We start from the raw sequence: 19,109 nt of genomic DNA, 5'->3' as shown, positions 1-19,109 counted from the left end.
CGCCTGGCCTCCCAGATCAGGTATCTCTGGGGCACCAGGGAGGGATTTCACAAGCTTCATAATCTTATTTGAATAGATTTTGTCCAGAAATGACATCTTACATTATCAGGAAATTATATAACCTTTCAACCTGGGCTGGTTTTTCTCAGTGCTGGGCTTGACAGCTGATCATTTCAAAATAGGCACCTGAAACCAAAAGCTGGTAATATAATTAGTATTCTGTATTTCTATTTAAGTTCTCAAATTATAGAGCAGACTTTCGTTCTGAAATGGCCAATACCATGGCACAGATGTATTTCTTCAGCAGATGTGCCCGTCTCACAGAGGCTGCTGAGAGGCGACGGAAAAGCGTCACTACCCCGTGCATCCCACCGTGGCGCCCTGGGCCCTTTTGGGCCGACCCTGGGGAGCACAGTCGGCGCTGCTGCAGCTGAGTGAGCAAGGGAAATGCGTGGCTTCTGTGCTGCTGTGTTTAGAGACCGTCTGCCTTTCAGAACTTGAGCCGGCATGATAGAGCTTTACCTCTCAAAAAAGGCTCATTCTCAAGACTTTATCAAAGTATCATGATTTTTTTCCCATCTTAATTCTGTGAGTCAAAACAGTTTGGTTCTTGTAGAAGATGAAAGACAAGGAATGACCCATGGGACTTGTGCTGGGTCTGTTCCTGGACCTACTGGTACTTTTAGACTGAAAATATTCCAGGCCCTTAATGCCTCAGAATTGTCATTCCTGCCAACATGCTTCCCACGTGTGGGGCGGGGCCGCTGATGGGCTATGACTTTTGGTCGTACACTAGATGATTTCTGAAGGTACTGACGTTAAAAAGCATTAAATTACATGGTGAGAAAGTTATTCCCTTTTCAATTTTCTTCCAATCTTCGTTGTAACATAGAGAAAGACTCTATCTAGCACTAGAATATCCTTAACATTCGAACGCCTGTTGATTTCCCCTTTGTAACTGAGAGCAGGCCTCAGGCAACTGTAGCAGCTGGAAATAAGGAACACTCAGATTTTCGTGGCATTAATTTTTTCGTGATTACTTTCTATTTATGGCAGACCAACTTGGTTTTCTATGTACCAGAGTGATAAATTTTTAAATGTTAAGTGTTAAAATCTGAGTAAATTTGGGGCTGGCCCCGTGGCCGAGTGGTTAAGTTCGCGCACTCCGCAGCAGGCGGCCCAGTGTTTCGTTAGTTCGAATCCTGGGCGCGGACATGGCACTGCTCATCAGACCACACTGAGGCAGCGTCCCACATGCCACAACTAGAAGAACCCACAACGAAGAATACACAACTATGTACCGGGGGCTTTGGGGAGAAAAAGGAAAAATTAAAATCTTTAAAAAAAAAAAATCTGAGTAAATTCTTTTCAAAATGTGAAGAAGAATCTAAGTCCTCAAATGATGTCAGTGATGCTGGTCCAGGGACCACACTTTGAGGACGACTGCTAGGTGCATTGAATGGCTTCACATAATACTGAAGCTTACAAGATGCTAATGTCTGGGCCTCAGCCTGGACCAATTAAGGAATCTGGGTCTGGGGCCCAAGTATCTGTATTTGACTAAAACACCCAGGTGTTTGCAGTGTGCTGCTAAGGTGGACAACCGCTGCCCTAATGTACCCAGCCCATGGGCACCTCTGCGAGGGAGCACCCTCACACCCTCTGAGCCCACATCTTCACTGCATTTTTCCCTTCTTTCTCTCTCCTGCCTCGAGCCCTTCTTCTCACTGCCCCACCACTTGTTTTGCTCTTTTCTCTTTCCTAGCTTCCCCTCTCCCAGCTTCCCTATACCTGCTCCTGTCAGTGACACCCTCCAGCACTGCTGCTTAGTTTAAGACATTGCTAACACCATGCAGTTGCAACCACATTAGAAAATTTCCACATTACGTTGTTCTTCCCAGCGTCTGCTTGCCAGTTCATAAGCTGTCAGTCCAGTTTCTGAACATCTAAGCCTTTGGGATTGTGTTCTCTGCCAGTAACTTGTATTAACAACACTGATAGTAGTTGTTATTGGGCTCTTACTGTGCGCCTATCACCATTCAAGCACTTTACGTGTATGAACGTATATAACCCTCACAGGGAGGTGCGACTTTCCAGATGAAGAAACTGAGGCATAGCGGGGGTTAAGTATCTTGCCCAGGGTGATACAACCATGAAGTGGCAGAGCCAGAATTCAAACACAGGCTGCCTGGCTGCAGAGCCCACCTTCTGAGCAGATGGGACCCTTGGTTGGTTGTTCCCAGTCCTGATTCAGGCGTCCCGGCACGCAGTGAGTCACACGTCAGGCGGGTGGTTCTCCTCTGCAATAAGAAATTGAAATTTGGACCCGCCGTCTGCTTCGCTGACATCTGCAATTGATAACTTTATTTCCAGCTTAAACGATAGCATCTCAGGAGGAAACCCACAGCTTTAAATTCCATCAAGATTTTAACTCATCACCATTCAGAAGAGATCAGCCTTAAGTGATTTTCTGTGTGCTGGCTGTCAGAACTGTAAATCGAAGATGAAAAAGCCAGCACCCACAATCGTTCTGCAGCTGGCAGAACTCTTGGCAGCCTTGATGGTTCCTCATTAGTTTATCTGGGATGGAGCCTCAGTGTTAGACATTCTGGAACTTTCTCTGTCTTTTAAAAAGTATGTGATTCTCATTCCAGTGCTTAATTGGAGAGAGACCTTTGGCTTATTTCCATTCCTGTAGGAGAGTTCCATTTTGACGCTCAAATTTTTCATCTTTGGTGATAATTGTGTTGCTGTTTTAGGAAACTCGACCTTCTGTATTGCATTAATAAACCTTCTGCCTGAGCCTGGGGGAATTCCAAGGTGGTCAGGTCCCCTGGAGACCTCCTACCTCCTTGAAGATTTTGAAGTTGTGGTTGGTGGAGATGAGCTTGAAACACTGTGTCTGGGGCCTAGTAGGGACTCCAATGATGGAATCTTTTTTTTCCCTCTTATTCCAAGCCACCAACTGTATATCATTGTGCATTATAAACATTATTTAATTCTTCCCAACAATCCTATACCACTGGAAATATGCCCCTGTTCCTTTTTCTAGATGAAGAAACAGAGGTTCGTGAACTTAAGTTTCCTGGTGCTTGAGGTTACGTGGTGAAGGAGGTAGGATTTGAAAGCTGGTCTGCTGAGCTGCAGAGCCCATGCATGCTTGTTTATGTTCTGTCTACTCACAGCTGGGTGAGGTTAGATATTGTCTCATGAGAAAAAAAAGTCCCTGGAAAGCCTAACTGGAGTATGAGGAACATATGCTTAGCTCTTCTGTGGCTGGCAGACCTGAGTTGACCCACTCCCCCCTCAGACCATTTGAATATGTTCCCATCTGTCACCTTCTTGTGCTGAGGCTTCCAGGCGAGGAGGATGTAAGGCTGGTGGCCAGCAGGCATCAGCATCAGTGTGTCCCCAGACTGGTATGGGGCAATGCTTGTCTGTGACTTCCGCTCTTTGGGCTGCACCCCCCTCATTTGTGTCCTAAGACCCAACATCTTTAGCATCCTTCTATCCTCCCCTCTCTCCCTGCCCACGCCAGCACCCACTTCTAAAATTCTTCCAAAATTCTTAATTTGACCATCAAATCATGCTGAGGATCTATACTAATAGGCCAGAGCAGTGGTTCTCCAACTCTCTTATGCATCAGGATCACCTGGGAGCTTGGCAGACATCACTGGACCTGCCCCCAGATTTCTGACTCAGTTGGTGATACCAGTGCTGCTGGTCCAGGGACCACACTGTGAGAGCCGCAAGGCTAGAGAGCCAAGTAGCAGTTAGATGTGTACTCATGGTTTCTGGCTAATTAAGGGTCCTGATGGTGGGAAAGTTCAGCCACATTGGGGAAGATGCCATTGGAAGATGGCGAGGAAGACATTTGGGGGAGGCAGGCCCAGGCCTTAGTCCCTTCTCATCACAGTGATGGATAGGGACCTGTTTCATTGGCTTGCAGTGGCTTTAGCCACTCCCACTGTAATAAGCCGGCTGCATCTCTGAGCATGCCTCCCTCTGTGAGTGAAATGGCCGTTCCTCTAATTATTTGATTGCCAGATGGGTACTTCTCAATCTGGAATGTGCATTGGAGTCACCTGGGGATCTTGGTAAAGCGAGGATTCTGAGTTTGTAATTTTGGGATAGGGCCTGTGATTCTGCATGGATAATGAGCTCCCAGGTGATGTCCCAGGTGCTGCTGGTCCGTGGACCTGCACATTCCATAGCAAGGCTATAGCACACCTGTGGAGCATATTCTGCGTTACAGCTGTGGACATCAATGGCTCTTGCTCCTGCTGCACAATAGAATCACCTGGGGAGCTTTTAAAACCCAATACTTGGGGGGCCGGCATGGTGGCCGGCGGTTAAGCTCGCGTGCTCCGCTTCAGTGGCCCGGGGTTTGTGGGTTCGGATCCCAGGTGTGGACCTACACACCACTCATCAAGCCATGCTGTGGCAGCATCCTACATACAAAATAGAGGACAATTGGTACAGATGTTAGCTCAGGGACAGTCTTCCTCAAGCGAAAAGAGGAAGATTGGCAAAAGATGTTAGCTCAGGGCCAATCTTCCTCACAAAAAACAACAACAAAAAACAATACTTGGGCCACATCCCTCAGAGATTCTAATTTAGTTCTGAGCATTGGGATTTTTTTTTTTTTTTTGAGGAAGATTAGCCCTGAGGTAACATCTGCTGCCAATCCTCCTCTTTTTGCTGAGGAAGACTGGCCCTGAGCTAACGTCCATGCCCATCTTCCTCTGTTTTATATGTGGGACGCCTGCCACCGCATGGTTGATGAGTGGTGCATGGATCCATGCCCGGGATCCGAACTGGCAAATCCCGGGCCCCCGAAGCAGAGCATGCCAATTTATCTGCTACACCACTGGGCCAGCCCCTGAGCTTTGGGATTTTTAAAGCCCCTCCCAAGTGATTCCAATGTACAGCCAGGTTGGAAAACACCAGCCTTTACAAAGAAAAGAGATGACTCTTTCTAGGAGTTCAAGTACGCGTGCAATGCCGTGAACTAGGTCAGCTGGTTGCTTGGGGTGGGGTTGAAGGGTACACCAGTTCTCCTGGAGAAGGGCTGCCATTGGCACCTGGGGATCTTGTTAAAATGCAGATTCGGCTTCAGCAGGCTTGAGGTGGGGCTCAGGTGTCTGCATTTCTAACAGGCACCCAGGTGTCACAGACGCTGCTGGTCCAGGCCAATGCTGAAACTCAAGGCATGACCGCACGGGCCCACATGGTGCCCATTATCTCTGGCAGGGGTGGCAGTGGGTAGTTTTTCTCATGTGGAGGGTGAGAGGCTCTTGGTCCTCACCTCCTCTCCCGTCAGTCGCCATCCTGACGTCCCTTTCATTCAGCTCCGTATTGATGCAGGACACTGGGCAATATGGGTCAGTTCTCTTTTTGTAACATTTGATCTTTCTTCCTTCTGTCTTCACAGTACGAGATGCAAAAAATCTAATTCCTATGGATCCAAATGGGCTTTCAGATCCTTATGTGAAGCTGAAACTTATTCCTGATCCCAAGAATGAAAGCAAACAAAAAACCAAAACCATCCGCTCCACACTAAACCCCCAGTGGAATGAGTCCTTTACCTTGTAAGTTATGTCCTCTCTTCTCGATTGAATTCCCTCCCTCCACACCGTGTAACTGCCCACCTCGTTAGAGATAATGAGCTGGGCTTGTTATAAACGTCTTTAAACGTTTCTTCATTCCTAAGACTTTCCTCAGACTTCTGCTAGGGAGGTAGCTGTTGTCAGCCCTGTTTGATAGATAGTATTATTTTACCAGGAATTACGTAATACAGGCCCCAAATTATTATCTATACCTACTCTGTACAAAAAATTGTCTTAGATTACAGATAGTATAAAATGTGCCTCACCTCTTGATGAACTTAGGTTCTTTTGAGGGTTGTGGGAGAGTAAGGAAAAACTTTAAATCATAATTTTTAAAACACGGAATAAGTGAGTAACATGGAAGATGCTGTTGCCACTGAAATGGGAAGATTCCTCACCTTTAAACAGAGAAGACTTCCTGGAGGAGGTGACATTTAAAACGGAACTTGAAGGAGGCCAGGATTTCAGAGGTGGAGATGGTAGAAGGGAAAGAAGGAAGGAGGTAAGGGGAGGAGAGAGTGGCATAAATAAGTCAGTGGTGAGAAAGCCCTGAGTGCAGCTGAGCACAAGCAAGTAGTCCACTTTGTAGCCTAGAACATAGGAAGCTATTTATCTGTGGACAACCAGAAAGGTAGCTCTCTATTGTCTAGAACAGAGGCCAGCGAGCTATGCTCTGTAAAGGGCTGGATAGTAAATATTTTAGATTTTGTGGTCATATAGTCTGTGTTGCAGCTACACAGCTCTGCTGTTCTAGAATCAAAGCAGCCATAGACAATATGTAAACAAATGGCCACAGCTGCGTTGCAATAAAACTTTATTTATAAAAACAATCAGTGGGCCAGATTTGGCCTGTGGATCATAGTTTGCTAACCCCTAGTCTAGAGCTCTGGTTACCAGGGGGCTGGAACTCTGTTGGCAGTAGGGAGCCATGGGAAGAGAATTGATTTTTTTTTTTTTAATCTCTGACTCAGATCATTAGCATTAGCATGCGGTGTATCCCTAGAAATCATGATCAAGATAACCCAGCGTGTGTGTGTTCTTTTCCAGCAAATTAAAACCTTCGGACAAAGACCGACGACTCTCTGTAGAAATCTGGGACTGGGACCGAACAACCAGGAATGACTTCATGGGCTCCCTTTCCTTTGGAGTTTCGGAGCTGATGAAGATGCCGGCCAGTGGATGGTAAGGAAGCCTCGGAGGTTGAATGTGTCTGTATCAACGAAGAGTTAATGGTCTCAAAACGTTAGAGCATTTGGAGATTCAGAAAACGAGCCAGTTTAAGTCTGAAATGACCGTTGAATATATAGTTATCTGGCTCTAGTCTCCCCATAGGATGCATTTCAGGAACAGCTGGATAGAGGGTGAAGGAGAGAAGTTGCTGAACCTGTGGTGGTGCAGACACAGCTCTTAACTCCCCTTCTCTCCCTTGTCTTTGAAAGGTACAAGTTGCTCAACCAAGAAGAAGGTGAGTACTACAACGTACCCATTCCAGAAGGGGACGAAGAAGGAAACATGGAGCTCAGGCAGAAATTCGAGGTGAGGATACCAACAGAACGACTGGAATCGCCTTTCGTTTAGAAAGCTTAACTTCAGGAAGGGCCAGATTTTTGTGGTCACGCTGCTGAAAGGCAAAAAGTAATTTAAATGTTAATCTTTTCTTTATTTAAAAAGGTAAATGCTGTGTAATCACCTTCCTTCCCAAGCTGTTGACATTCTATGTCCAGGATCATTTAAAGAATGGAAATTGGAAATATCCCAGAAATGAGCCTGGTTGATTTCTGCGTAAGAAATTGGTCTGAATGTCGTGGGGAGACAGGCAAGGTTCTGAGTGCAGTATTCCCATTAGAAAGAAGGGCTGTATTCCTTCAAAGGAGAGGATGTTGTTTTGGCCTTAACTTGGGTGTAATTAAGCTTTCATGCCAGCGTCTTAATTTTTGCTCCACATCTTTAGAAAAACCCAGCTCTTTCTCTTCTTCCCATTGGGTGTCTGTATTTGCCTGCTGTCCTGGGTTTGTCATCTTTCTCCCTCCTTTTTCTGCTCTCCTTCTCTCCTCCTCACTTCCCTCTTTCTTCTTCTCTCTATCCCTCCTTCTCTTTACTTACCAGATGTCTCAGCTTTTAATGAACCTTATTTTCTCTAAGCACCTGTCTTATGTTCGAAGGCACAACTTTTAGTTTTTTTCTATTTCTCTAATCACCTGCACTTTGGCTGTTGGAAGGATTCATATCGTAGCTGATTCAGTCTGGGTAGCTGGTTAATTCCTTGTTGAATCTTTCTTAGGCGAGTTAGGATTCCCTGGGATTCCCCTAACCTAGATTACACATGTACATACACGTATGTGCAGTAGACACTGAATGGTTACGGAAATGTTGACACTAATGGGATGCTGATGGGCTTATTTTTCTTCTCTTTCTGTTGTTTCCTTCTCACAAATAAAATTTTGTCCCCAAGAACCATGTAGGTCCTATCCAGATAGAATGAATTCCAAAGGATGTAAAACCTAAAAATGTTTCGTTATGCTTATATTTGGTTAAAGTTGATGTTGATGGCAAATACTTAAGGTCAAGTGCTGTGAGCCTTGGTGCCCACAGGAGCACAAATAAGTGAAATGAGTCACAAATAATATAAATAAATAGCACCTAATAGTAGGCTGCAGAATTGAAGAGACCGTAGGGAGCAGTGGGGCCTGGGATGAGCTGGTCTGCACAGGCCCTGTCTGAAGTCGGCAGCCACCGCTACTCAGCACCAGTTGATTATTGCCCTGCATGACTGGGGGTCCTGTGCTGTCGTATCTTCCAGTTCTTCAAGAAAAGCCAAAATCCACATTTTTATATGACATTCTGATTACTTTTAATATTGGCAGCTAATTAAAACTTACAACTCTGTAGGTCAAACACACGTCTATTGCTTTAAGACACAGGTAGGATTCAGCCAGTGAGAATCAGCTTACAATCGCTGTTCTTGAAAAATATCGGATAAATGAATAAATTTTATATATATATATATATATATATAAAAAATATATAAGAATAATGAGGTTCTTTCCCAAGAAGCCAGGCACAGCTCTTTTTCTATTTGTTTCTTTCTTCACTTGCTTCATTATCTACTCCCACCTCCACCCCACCGCTGAGGGCAGAAGCCTGGAGCACTGGACAAGAAGGCTTCTCCCTAGAGCCCCGTCCCCAGGGTCACACCACCCCTATCAGTGATGAATCCTTCTAGAGAGAGTTTCAGGACACTGCGTGCCAGCATTCCTCAGATGTCGCAGGCAGGGGAGAGACCAGAGGAGCTAAAAAGAACCTTACTGAATTTTGCGCTGTAGTGTAGGTCATTAGCCATCAATGGGTCAAGACCTGCTGGTAGGGAACGCGTCTGAGGGAGGAACGTTTTTGGGGATCATATGGTGTCACTCTTGGTGATGTCTGAGACTTAGCTTTGCTGGTAGAGAAATATTGGCCCTCTTTTTATGCTTCGGTTCTGTGGTTTCCTAGTGAGTAGCCTTCCTGTTTTTCTGGGCAGTGAGTACAGCCTTTTATAAAGGTCAGAGTTCCAAACTCAAAAAAAAAAAAACACCAGGCCAGAGGGCTTGAGGCCAGAAGTGCCACATTTCTCTCTAGAGGATGGTTAGAGGCCGTGCGTGTGTCATGCTGGTTACTGTTCTTCCTGGGAGAGCCGTGGACTTTGCAGTGGAGCACTAGCCCAAGGGCGAGTGGCATCAGAGGGGAGGGTTCTGGGCTCAGAGCATCTGTATGAGCTACATTCCAGCTTTTTCTTTAAATATCTTTCAGCTTGCATTTCCTAGATGTTACTGGAATTATATTAGCTTGTTCCTTTAGAGCATTTGTAAAACACACTGCAAGAGAAACAGTCAGCAGAAAACCACTACATGATGGTGTCAAGAAGATGCTAAGAATTTGATGACAACTGTCGTGCTGCATTTGAAATGGAATGTTCAGATCTGCTTTTAGGCAGGAGTTCAGTCATATAATGGTGTCTTGTTGAGGTCTGTAAATGTGAAAGTTGCAGTATTTCCCCACTTGCCAAACTGCTGGGAAGCAAATGTGCAAGGGCAGAAAGGTTGTGTCCATTTGAGCCGTTCTGGGTGCCAGCCAGCCTTCCCAAATGGGGTGCCAGTTGGATCAGGGTGCAATTTTGGGAGCTTCCCTTAACCCCAACCATTTCCTCCTCCTCGGTTCCCAGACATGGCATGGTTGTTTCCCAGTGTCTGCAAACCCTTCTTTATGCCCTTTCTCTCCCTGTCATTGCCATTCTGACTGGCTTTCCATCATATTAGTCCTTTCCCCACCCACTCTTCCATGGATACGTGCCTACCCTCTGGTAACAGTTTGAGTCAGCTGAGCACTTTTTTTTTTAATTTAAAGTTCAATGGTGGGTCATGATTGGATCAAATGCAACATGATGGTCCTTTTAGGACCAGACATTACTCAGTGGGATCTTACAACATCTAGTCTGTAGGGGTTATTCTTTCTGTGTCCAGCTCTGTTTCCTAGAAAACATTAACCAAATGCGGTTTTCGAATCCTTCCCCAGAAATCAAAGTCATTCAGTCTGATGGAAGAAAAACCAAAACAAACGAGCTTTACAACTTTGCCACTGCATTAGTGTTCATCTGACAATAGCATGGAAAAACTTGCAAATTTATTGTTGATTCTAGAATCTTGGGAAACAGAACCATCGGTGAGTGAAGCTCTTAGGAGCCAAGGAAAATCCTAGGATGGTTGGAAATGACCTCATTCTGAAATGCGTTGTCCCACTAGAGCAGTTCATTTGCCCAAAAGACACAACAGGCCAGAACCTTGACTGCAAATTCATGGACAGGGTGTCTGTGGGCCTGTAACCTGTCCTGTTTTTGTCTTCAGATAGGCACGTGGCCCCTGATTCACAAGCATAAATTGTATATTTGTTCATTTTGTTAGAGGTGGTGCAGAGGATGGTTTAACCTTTGCTCAGCAAACTCTCTGTCAAGGGTCCCGTAATAAATACTTCAGGCTTCCCATGCTGTGGGGTCTCTGTCACGACTCACCTCTGCCCTTGTAGCAAGAAAGCAGACGACATGCAGACAAATGGACGTGGTTGTGTTCTAATATAACATTACTGACAAAAACAGGCGGCACATCAGATTGGCATATGGGCCTTTGTTTACCAGTCCCTAGTTTAGCCCATGGACTCTAGAATCAAATCCTGGTTCTGCCATTTATTAATCACGTGACCTGCCTGTGTGTGTTCCTCACTGTAAGTGGGAACAGTAGCAGTGTTTGCTTAACAGTATTGTTTTAAAGATTAAGTAGTCGATAGAAAAATCCTAAAAGCATTCTTATTATATAGTTATTTGCTGTTATCATCGTCATCATTATCAATATGTTTCACTGGAGAAACTGGGTTATAGAAAGATTTTTTTTTTTTTTCACTTCTGGAGCTTCCCTAAAGAAAAACATGAATTTTCCTGTTGAAATCATGCTCCGAATAGTGGGCATGTTCTGTCCTGTAGTCCAGCCATATTATGATATAGGGACATATCGGTGAGAAGTTTATCACCATTTGTAACTTTTTTTAATGAGAAAATATATCCTCATTTACATTTAGATGGATTTCTGGAACATAATATGTGTGTGAATTGGGAACTTTGTGTAGCTGGCTGAGGATCAGATAATCTCTGGACAAAACAGTGTCAGTGGCCGTCAGGGGAGTCGAGAGCCTGGCGGTGAGGAGCCGGTCTGCACTGACACCTCTCCGTGGAGTGGGTTGGTTTAGGGTCCTCATTAGAGACTCAGAAGGGAGCACATCTGAAAGACATTTGATATAATCGCCACCGAGACAAACCCAAGTATAACCACAGGGATAGCAGCTGTTAATGATTCATTAGATTAACAACAGAAATGTCACAGTTGATTGATTACTGGTGCCCTGTTGCTGTTTTGATCTTTCACCTCCTGAGCTATGCCTAGGGCATTATGCATGACACTCAACTTTCCAGTTGGAAGAAAAGGTATCTTCTGACCACATCTTTTCCTCATTTAAAACGTTTCCAAATTGTCGTTTGTCCATTTCCATGGTTATTTGTGAGCTTGAGCATTTTTGCATTGTGTTTATCAGTCAGTTGGTTCTTGCCCTGAGCCGTTTGGGCCAAATCCACCTCCAGAGTTGGGGTTGTCCTAGAATCTAGAAAATGGTAGGAGGATGGGGCTCGCCTGGTAGTGTAGTGGTTAAGTTCACGCACTCCGCTTCCACGGCCCGGGGTTCACCGGTTCTGATCCAGAGTGTAGACCAATACACTGCTTATCAAGCCATGCTGAGGCAGGCATCCCACATATAAAATAGAAGAAGGTGGGCACAGATGTTAGCTCAGGGCCAATCTTCCTCACTAGAAAAAAAGAAACAAGGAAAGAAAATGGGAGGAGGTTTGGGAGGAGGAGAAAAGTTGAGGTGATTTATAGGATCACTTTCCAGTCCTTCCTTTGGAGCCAGCCACTTGCTTCCCAGGGTCATATTCCCTCCTCTCCCACCCCCTTCTCCGCTGATGCACAGCCTTTCTCCTAAGACTTGGCCCCTTGTGCCTAGGGCATTTGATTCTAAGCAAGACCTTCCCCTGTCCTGTTGCCCATAGAGAAATTGAGCCAGAAGGGCTGATGACCGTAGCCCTGGACCTGGCTCCCTCCGGCCGACAGCACCTGCAGACGGGCTCCGGAGTCGGTGGAGACCACTTCTCCCTTCACATTTCATATTTCAGAATTTAACAAAATAAAACCTAAATTCCCTCATTTTACTCCAGTGTCACAATCACCATCTCTAATTTGTGTGTTGATGACTTTTGGCTACAAGTGGACTTGAGTGAACTCATTCCTACCTGTGGGGTTGCTTGCTCAGGTCCTGGCTCTTCTATATCCCAGCCGTGTGAACTTGGGCAAGTTACTCGATGTTTCAGCATGGTGTTCTAGAAAGAATATACAATTTGGAATAGTTAGCCATGGTTTCACATCCCAGCTCTACCACTTACTATCTGGTGACTTTGGGTATTTAAACTCTCTGATCTTGAGTTTGCTTGTTTGTGAAGTGGGGATAATAGCACCCGCTGCATAGATTGGCTGTGAGGACTAATTCAGTTGATTTATCTAAGTTGCTTAGACGTATAGTCGCTGCTCATACATGTTAGCTATGACTCTTTTTTCACTTGTATCCTAGCTGAGTATATGAACTAGACAGTACTTAAGTTTGGTTTTGATGTACATTTATGAAAACGTAAACTCTGAGACTACGTATATGCACGTGCAAGAGAGCTGCTGCCAAGAGGTAAGAGCATTTCAGAGCCCTATTTTGAGTGTTAGAAATTTTGTTGGGGAATCATTCCTGAGATTACACCAGTGGATTGATTGTCCCAACATTCACAGCTTTCTGGAGCCTGGAGCTTAACTCTGATTTTCCTCTCTCGAGGATGTTTTCAGCAGACATGGGTGTTTCCCCACCCATGTCTGCTTTGGCTCAGTTTCCCATGCTGTATGGCACACATGGGGCATTTCAAGGTTGTTTGAACTTGAATGCTTACCTGATTGGGAGCTTTGGCCCATCTGAGGGACATCCCTGCTCTGCCTGCCCTCTGATTGTTAATGCCACCCTTGGCTTGACACCTCCCCATGAGCCATCTGTGCTCTGCAGAACCTCAAGTTGACCCCCTCGTGATAAGTCTCATTTTCCCCGATCATAGACCATTATCATCCTTTGCAATTGACTTCATGCCCAGCCTTTCTCTTCAGATGGTTGAGGAAGGCCAGAAATTCTTCTGCCTGTTGGATGGGTCAGCCTAGAGGACCCAAGCCTATCTATCTCTCATGGTTTGACTACACTGTCGGCTAAATAAGCATATAATCCTAACCTCCCAAGAGTGAATAGCTGCATTTTCCCTTACCTTGAAAATCCCGCAGGGCTGCACTGTCCAGTTCGGTAGCCACATGTGTCTATTGAGCCCTTAAAATGTGGCCAGTCTAATTTGAGATGTGCTTTAAGTGTAAAATGTGCACCAGATTCCAAAGACTCAGTAAAAAGAAAAGAGTGTAAAATATCTCATTAATTTTTGTATTGATTGTATATTGAAATAATATTTTGGATATATTGGGTAAAATATATTGTATATTTAATCTATTTTACTTTGTTATATACTTTTATATTGTATATTAGTATTAAGTATAATTTTAAAATTTCATTTGTTTCTTATATTTTTAACGAGGTTCTAGGAAATTTAAACTTACATATGTAGCTCACAGTGTATTTCTATTGGACAGGGCTAATCTAGAACATTCCTCCCATTGAAGAAAAATGGTTTCTTCTGGGATAGGGATTGAATTGCAAAACCCGTGACTTTCTAATGTGTTTTCCCTGGGCTTATAAATCATTTATTTCCAAGAGACCTGGGATTTCAGAAAGTGGGTTCCCTCAAGATTCTGGGCCTATTACTGGGCTCAGATAAGTATATTTTTTACATGGACACTGTAACTGTATTAGAGACAAGGATGTAGCAAAGCTTAGATAATGTTTGAGTTACTTAGTAATTTCATAATGCACATTTCTAGTAATAGCCCCAGAAGTCACAATGAAATCTATGGAGATTTTCTGGTTAGTGGGAAAGCTGTGAGCAGAGGGTCAGAGGTCTGTGGAAGTGAAGGCTCAGAGGACTCATCTGGCCCTGCCTTGTAGACACAAAGTTGTTTTACCTCTCGGAGTGTAGTGAATGTGTCACCTAAGGGCTGGGAACCCATGAGCTACATTAATTTTAACAGATATTTTGAAAACAGGTGACACTAACCTTTCATGGCTGAAATATTTTATTTGAAAGACTTGTTCAAATAGATTCCACAAAATGTCCATTGGTCAGAATTTTAAGCTGGATTAGCAATGGCTTCTGTCAAAATATTATATAACGTCTATGTCTTCACAGTTTTTGTTTTTATGACCATTCAGAACTATAGCAGGGTCTAAATCGAAAGAAGCCAAAATAAAATTGATGGTCGTGGCCCATTAGAATGAGCTGTTTGTGGGGTTGGTGGTATAGTTCCAGAAACTACTTCTAATCTCCCTCAAGACTCTGCAGATTGCCTTAAGATCGCATAGATATCCCTCTATAGATCCCTCTCTCGATTTATTCTGGGGAAACATTTGAAATTATCCCTATTACTGATTATCAAGTTAATATGATCCAATTACTATTATAGTTAAGGTATTTAAATCAACATAGATGAGACTCTGTTACTAGGTTATTTGTGGAATGAGTGAGCAAGCATTTTTATGTTTACTGTTGTTGAATTGGATTTTCCAGAAGCCTTCATTGTCTTTGAAGCCTTTATCTAATTCAGAATCTTCTTCTCTGGATGGGGAAAAGAAAATAGTTCATTGGAGACCCTCAGATAAATTGTAGCTATTTGTTGATGTGATCAGGCCTGCTACTGTTACCATGGAAACCTGTCTACTTTCCAGTGACCTTTTGGACACAAAACAGAAAATCTATGTGCCCCAATGTGGATTCTGCTTTTTTTGGTCCCTAAATAGCTACTTAATTACTTTCTGAATTGTGTGATGTTAAGGGGGAAAAAAAACTGTAAAATGCACTTCAGTTAAAAGATACTTTAATCTTTGTGCTTCAGCTCTGTCTTAGAAGCAAAATCTTAGATGGAAATAAGACAAGGTTTAGCGCTGGAAATCATTTTCATACATTCATTAGATCATTGTCAACAGAGGTTAACGCTGCCACTCAACTGAGCAAACTCAAAGCTTCTAAAAGCAGCTGCACAGAATTTTTGATTAGTCTGTAAGGGAGGGTAAATGCATTTATATTATAGCGTTGGCAACATGCTTTCAGTTTAATTTATCTTATGGAAATGATTTTGTTGGGAAACCAAAGAAACTTGTACATTCCGGTTGTCTGTTCCATTCTAATGGATTCTTGAAATTACTTAAAAAGCCTGTGTTTGTAGTGATGGAGGTAGCCTTGTGGGTAAATGTTGCTGGTTGAAGAAACAGGGCAAGCTCATGTTAAATGTTAGAAGCACTATCCACATGTCCCCAGGCTCAGGTACCCACAGGGATTAGTGGGTACCAAGGATGCTTCCCTCTGTCGCCAGGAATTGCAAGGAGGGAAAATAGAGACAGTGTCCTTTGGCACTAACGTAGACATGGCAAGTGAGCATTGACACAGGTCTTTATGGTTCTGTCTCAAGCACCTAAGAAGACATCAAAATCCCCTAAAAGAGAAAAGCCTAGCATAAGGCTGACACAATACATAATGCTGTTTCCTCTTTTTCCCAAGGAACATGTCCTACAAAGAATTAGGATTGGGGGTCTCTAGAGGGGTTAATCCTAAGGATTCTGAACCCCTTGGGTGTCCTGAAAAACAAAGTGGTGACCATCCCGGTGCTCCAGATCCTTGCAACTCTGAGAATAGTAGTGGATCAGCAGCATCTGGGAGCTCATAAAAATGCAGAAGCTCAGACAGCGTCCTAGACTTTTACTGAGTCAGAATCTGCATTTTAACAAGATCCCCAGGTGATTTCTGTGCCGATTAAAGTTTCAGAAATGCCAGTTGAGAGCATGTGACCTACTGACTGATGAGTAAACAAATTCATATCTTCCGGTGGTTGTGGAGGTGGTGAGGACAGCCTCTATCACCCCCACTATCCACTTTAAATAGTGTGGGGATTGCACCCAACCACCTGCTGCACCCAACCTCCTGCTTTTGTGTAGGTCACGAGCTAAGAATGGTTTTAATATTTTTAAATGCTTGAAAAAAATTAAAGAAGGGTAATTTTTGTGACACTTGAAAATTAGGTCGGATTCACATTTCAGTGTCCATAAACAGACTTTAGCCAGCCCTGGTGGTCTGGTGGTTAAGATTCTGTGCTCTCACTGCCACAGCCTAGGTTTATTTCCTGGTCAGGGAACCACATCGCCTGTCTGGTGATTGTCATAATGTGGCAGCTGTGTGTTGCTGTGATGCCGAGAGCTGTGCCACTGGGATTTCAAATACCAGCAGGGTCACCCGCTGTGGACAGGTTTTAGCAGAGCTTCCAGACTCAGACAGACTAGGAAGAAGGACCTGGCCACCTACTTCCAAAAATAATTGGCCATGAAAACCCTATGAATAGCAGCAGAGCACCGTCTGATACAGCGCTGAAAGGTGAGAGGATGGCGCAAAAGATGGGACGGGGCTCCGCTCTGCTGTACACAGGGTCACTAAGAGTGGGAATCAACTCAACAGCACTAACAAAAGATAGAATTTTATTAACACAATCACATTCATTCATTCATTCATTCATTTATTGTCTATGGCTCCTTTCATACTACAACGGCCAGGTTGAGTCATTGACTGGAGACTATGTGGCCCACAAAGTCTAAAATATATGCTATCTGGTCCTTTACAGAAGAAGTTTACTGACCCCTGGAATAGTGGAATACTAGAATATTAGAACTGAGAGGGATGTTTAAAATCATCTTTATTGATGGGAAAACAAAAGCACAGAAGAGTCTTTGTCAAGCTAGTTGGTAGCAGCACCCAGATCTCCTGTCTAGGATGATGCTTCTGTCTCATTTCCTGTCCCTTTCAGTCCCCCTCCCTGTGACACGGATGTTTCCCGCTCCCCACCCCCCTGCATATATCATGCTCTTTCATGATCTCAGTACTTGCTGATGTTCCCTCGGAAAGGCTCTCCCTTCTCCTCCACTTCCCTCTGTCTCAAGCTCTTCAAATCCTCCCCAGACCTTTACATAATTCTCAAGCCTTTTAAGCTGCTCCGAATTCTCATTCTGTAAACTAAAGGCTGCTCACTTGCTGGACACACCTGTAAGGTTTGTCACCTTCCTGTTTCCAGAGTGAGAACCTTGGGCCCTGCTCTAAATGCTTTGAAATCTAAACATCAAGCCCCATTAGGAATCCACCTTCCACCTGGCTTTCCTTGACAACCAAGGGGAGGAGGTCTGAGCCCACTTATCCAGGGAGGCGGTAGAGGTCTTGCAGGGCAGAGGGCATTCTGTAGCCCCCAGAGTCTCCTCCCCTCACATACCCAAATCCCTTTAGCAGTTGGGCAGAACCCATATGCGTGATGAATATGGTCACTCTTGGAGATGAACCAGCGCCTTTTCCACACTCTCTGTGGTTCCAGAAATGGCTAGTTCTGGAAATTTCGGGCTGGTTAATGCTGCATCTACTCTGTGTCAAGCACAGTCCCTGGGGATAGAGAGTTAAGACATGAACCTTGTTCTTAGGAGTGCTGCTGAGTCGTAATAGGGGATATGAGGCCTTTTGCTTCATCTCCACTCTGTGGATAATATTCCTGACTCATACTGGAGGAGAAGCAGAACTTTCTTCTCAGCCCACGTCCAGTAGCTAACCTAGATGAGCACGTGTCTGACTCAGGCCACAAGTCAGTTCTTTGTCCAGGTACCAGTATGTCCAGCTCTCAAGACACATATCCAACCTCACTGCTAGAAAGATTATGGCTCGCCTGGCATAACATGGCATTAACCAGGACTTGGGACCACAGAGAACTCAAAATGATGGCTCCCAAAATGAGGCCTAGGAACTTATGAGTGGGGTGTTTGTCTTCTTAAAGGTAGATCTCCCTGCACTTGGTCCTCTTTCACCCCTCCTTCCAAACTGAGCCCCCAGTTTGTGGGTGTTTTATTTTGGTTTTGTTGATGGTTTTCTTTTTATGAATGAGGTCTCTTTGCCTTTAACACCATTGCCTTGATGTACAGCGACTGCGGCTCTTACCAGCTCATCAAACCAACCAGGTGGGGGTCACAGAGTGCCGATGCTCAGGAACTCCCCGAAGTCAATGACTGTCATGTCTTTAACATTTAATTGAAAACCAAGTAGTTAACATTTAGGCAGCAAGTACAGCTGACATTTACATCTTCACTTTGAGCTGAGATGTTTTGCTCCCTTATCTCCCACCGCAACACCCGGGCCTGCAGTCCGGGATGCGTTCCCTCTGGGAGCTCTTGCAGACATGTGGAGAGGGGATATGGGAGTCTGGCTGATTCACTTCGTAAGCCTTTCCTTTGGATTTTTTTTTCCAAAAGGAGATTTAGTGTGGTTTGTCATGTCAAAGCATAAAACAGCTTATAGTTCTTTGACTCCATTTGACTCAAAGAATAACTGCCCAGGGGCTGTTAGAAGGCTGTGAAGCTGGGGCTGGCCCCGTGGCCGAGTGGTTAAGTTCGCGCGCTCCGCTGCAGGCGGCCCAGTGTTTTGTTGGTTCGAATCCTGGGCGCGGACATGGCACTGCTCATCAAACCACGCTGAGGCAGCGTCCCACATACCACAACTAGAAGAACCCACAATGAGAAATATACAACTATGTACTGGGGGGCTTTGGGGAGAAAAAGGAAAAAATAAAAAAAATAAAAATCTTAAAAAAAAAAAAAAAAGGCTGTGAAGCTGCACAGCATTTGCATTAGTGTCTCGGCTAGAGGATGTTTGTCTCCCAGCAGAAGCAG

The 19,109-nt window shown here is 44.4% G+C and overlaps 1 protein-coding gene across 2 annotated transcripts in view; it reads left to right on the top strand.

Moving 5' to 3' along the window:
- PRKCA (protein kinase C alpha) overlaps window positions 1-19,109 on the top strand; it is a 404,998-nt gene that overhangs the window by 311,076 nt on the left and 74,813 nt on the right. For both annotated transcript variants that reach the window (XM_046675327.1, XM_046675328.1), the window contains exons 6-8: window positions 5,435-5,591; window positions 6,657-6,791; window positions 7,049-7,145. In XM_046675327.1, the coding sequence (XP_046531283.1) occupies window positions 5,435-5,591; window positions 6,657-6,791; window positions 7,049-7,145 (389 nt within the window). The remainder of the gene's footprint in view (window positions 1-5,434; window positions 5,592-6,656; window positions 6,792-7,048; window positions 7,146-19,109) is intronic.

The sequence above is a fragment of the Equus quagga genome, chromosome 11 (assembly GCF_021613505.1).
Source record: "Equus quagga isolate Etosha38 chromosome 11, UCLA_HA_Equagga_1.0, whole genome shotgun sequence".
Classification (NCBI taxonomy): Eukaryota; Metazoa; Chordata; class Mammalia; order Perissodactyla; family Equidae; genus Equus; species Equus quagga.
The sequence above is the reverse complement of the archived record's forward strand: the minus strand, read 5'-3'. Positions and strand labels throughout refer to the sequence as shown.